Source organism: Halyomorpha halys, unplaced genomic scaffold (assembly GCF_000696795.3).
Source record: "Halyomorpha halys isolate HHAL.00 unplaced genomic scaffold, Hhal_1.1 Scaffold176.1, whole genome shotgun sequence".
Taxonomy (NCBI): Eukaryota; Metazoa; Arthropoda; class Insecta; order Hemiptera; family Pentatomidae; genus Halyomorpha; species Halyomorpha halys.
In genome coordinates this window covers 1,199,957-1,203,115 of record NW_027106234.1, presented here as the reverse complement: position 1 = coordinate 1,203,115, position 3,159 = coordinate 1,199,957, and the positions used below count along the sequence as shown (strand labels likewise).

General features: G+C 28.6%; 1 protein-coding gene across 1 annotated transcript in view; it reads right to left on the bottom strand.

The window, feature by feature from the left end:
• Window positions 1–32: 32 nt before the first annotated feature.
• Window positions 33–3,159, bottom strand: part of LOC106679075 (putative methyltransferase NSUN7) — a 35,107-nt gene continuing 31,980 nt past the window's right edge. The window contains exon 13 of the mRNA XM_067044606.1: window positions 33–376. Within this exon, the coding sequence (XP_066900707.1) occupies window positions 95–376 (282 nt within the window). The 3' untranslated portion in view covers window positions 33–94. The remainder of the gene's footprint in view (window positions 377–3,159) is intronic.

Genomic DNA, 3,159 nt, shown 5'->3' with positions numbered 1-3,159 from the left:
TATATATATATATATATACACACACACAATAATTTATGAGGTTCTATAGAACTCAGTGCTTGTATTATAAAATTATACTCAGACATCTGTTTTGTCATCTTTGATTTTTATTACTCTTAAGGATAATTTTGGGTTTTTTTAAATGATATACATTTTTTCTTTTTAAGAAAGATAAATTTCGTCTCGGAAAATGAAGCTTCCTTTTAGGCTCACTATATTTTTTTGAATACTGGAGGTATCTTTGAAGTGCTTTCCACCACATTCTAGGTGGAGATAGTTTTCTTATTTGGCTTCGTTCACAAAATGTCATTTTGGATTTCTGGATGTCCTTTAAGTTTGAACAAAATGTTGGTGCCGAAATTCTTTTCATATTTATCTGAAACCAAATCAATCATTTCATATTAGTAAAATTAATAATTTATTTGTTGCTATGAAGTTAATTTTGTATTCATATTCATATCAAAATTCCTTAAATATTATTAAATACCAATCTCGGCCTCTGTATATTAAATTTTCTTAATTTTAAAATTGGAATTTGTTGATTCTTTTTTCTAATTTTCTATTGAGTACCATGGTAGCTTGTGACTAATATTAGAGGAGGTTCTGTCTCAGAAAATGTTTTAATTTTTTTTTTAGTATTGGGTTTGAAGGAAACTAACTAAAAAAAAAAACAACATTAAAAAACTTGATGAAATCACATGAAACATTTTTTATTTAATAAACTATACTTTAGTCATTACAAACAGAGGATTAAGGTGGTTTAAGGGACTTAACTGAACTCTTGAAGTTAAATTCTGTATACCTCACTTTCTTTGACTTCTAATGCTTTTCAGTTTTTGTTTCATTTAGTTAATATTTCTTAAAGTATCTTTTGTAGATGCTATATCATCAGATCCATTATATAAAATATGCGTTATAGCAATTTCGTCAGATTCCCTTAACTAGTTGACATAAGCAAATGAAACGACAAAAAAAAAAAAAAAAAAATACAGCTATGGTTATTTAATTTGACTTTATGAGGTTACTTTTTTTCTGCTGATGGCCCTTGTTCACGAAATAAATTCATAACTTCAATGTTATCCAAATCCAACGTGAATACAACTAATACTATTAGTATTAGTAATCACTTTGCTAGTTCAGTCGGGCTAAATTATATTAATACTGTGCTATTATTTTGGCTGATAATAAATCATTATAATGGGAGTAATAATAAACCGTTTGATTTGTTTTGGGTGTAAAATGTCGCATAAACCAAAAATCGCTTACTTAGAAGAATTAAGGAACATTAAAATGTATAAAATTATCTATATTTCAAGTTTAATAATTAGTCGTATGTGAACAAAATCGGGGGGTACAACTTGCTGCTGAAATATATCTGTATCCAGTTTTTCGCTAGCGAGATCCAAACTAGTTGACGGAATGGCTTATAAAAAATTTCTAAAATTATATAAAATATATATTTTCTTCCTAGGATACATTGGTAAGAGCTTTCGGTCACGTTTCCAATATTTTTTAACCTAGTATCACCGAAAAAAAGTTTCATTGAAATTAGTGATCACACGTGCGTCGTCTCGACTTTTGAGTTCAAAAGGACGATCTTGATTCTTCAAGTTCTAGAATCGAAGACCTCTTATTTAATTTTACCTGTTAGAATTTTCGTTGAAAAGTTAGTGTTCATAAGTTGCTAAGTTTATTTAAAATGTGAATTATCTTCGAGTTTATCAGTATGAAAAAAAAAGAAAAAAATGGAAAAGGAGTGAAATTTCTCATTCAGGGAAAAAAGAATTATTTTGAAATTAAATAATCATAGCTGTTTTTTTTTTAATCCTTTCATTTGCTTTTGTTCGGAAACAAACTAACTATGGGATATGAAAAAAATAATAATAAAAATACAATTACAATATAGGAGATTTGTCCACCACCTATCCGGTCTTAATTTTTTATTTTCCGTCACAATTTCTGTCTTCACAACACAGAACGATTTTAGATTTCATTTACACATAAGTTGTTTTTTGTATTTTTTTGAGCGAGGGTTCAGAAGGGAATAGTTCAGAGAAATCGAAGTAGATTTAAATCACTTTGGAGTTACAATTAATAGAAAAACTTCTGTTTTTTCGTCTATTGCTCATAGGATAATCAATTCGTGCCATATGCATTAGGGGCTATTAACCTTGAAAAATAAAAGAGCAACAAAATAGATCCATCCATTCGCAAAATAATATTGTTAAAGAAAAACAGGTTGACCAATTTTTTTTTTTTTATTGAAATTGATAGATTTATTTATTTATAGATATTACAATCTGCCACACAGTTGTATACATACTAAAAAAAAAAAATAAAAAAATAAAAAAAAAACTCTCTTAAAATTTTTACAAACAAAAGAATAAACAAAATGAACATAATCAAACTATCTGTATGAAAAATAAATATATAAAATAACATAATGATAAAATAATATTATACAATATTTACACAATCGACCTGAGGATCCCTGAGCCCACTCTATCCCCCACGTGTGAGGGGTAGAGCAGAGTAGAGATGCGACATCGATAAAAAAACATCGATGTTCAATACTAAAACATCGATTTTTTTCAACATCGATGTTTTTTTTTAACCATTTCAGTAACATACGCATGCTTTGGCCAGTCAGAAGTGCTTTTTCAATCAACCAATAGGCCATGGACTCCAAAAAACATCAATGTTTTAAAATATCGTTGCTTACAATACATTACCCAAAAAACATCGATTTTTTTGAACAACTATTTCAGAAACATAAGGTTTTTTCCAACGATCACGCATTCTACGGCCTGTCAGAAGTGGGTTTGAAACTAAGAATCCGACATCGACTACAAAATACATCGATGTTTTTAAAATATCGTTCCTTACAATACATCACCCAAAATACACCGATGTTTTTGAACAACTATTTCAGAAACATAAGGTCTTTTCCAACGATCACATATTCTACGGCCTATCAGAAGTGGTTTTTAAAGCTAAGAATCCGACATCGACTACAAAAAACATCGATGTTTTAAAATATCGTTGGTTATAATACATTACCTAAAAAACATCGATGTTTTTCGGTAATGTATTGTAAGCAAAGATATTTTAAAGCATCGATGTTTTTTGTAGTCGATGTCCTATTCTTTGATACAAAAA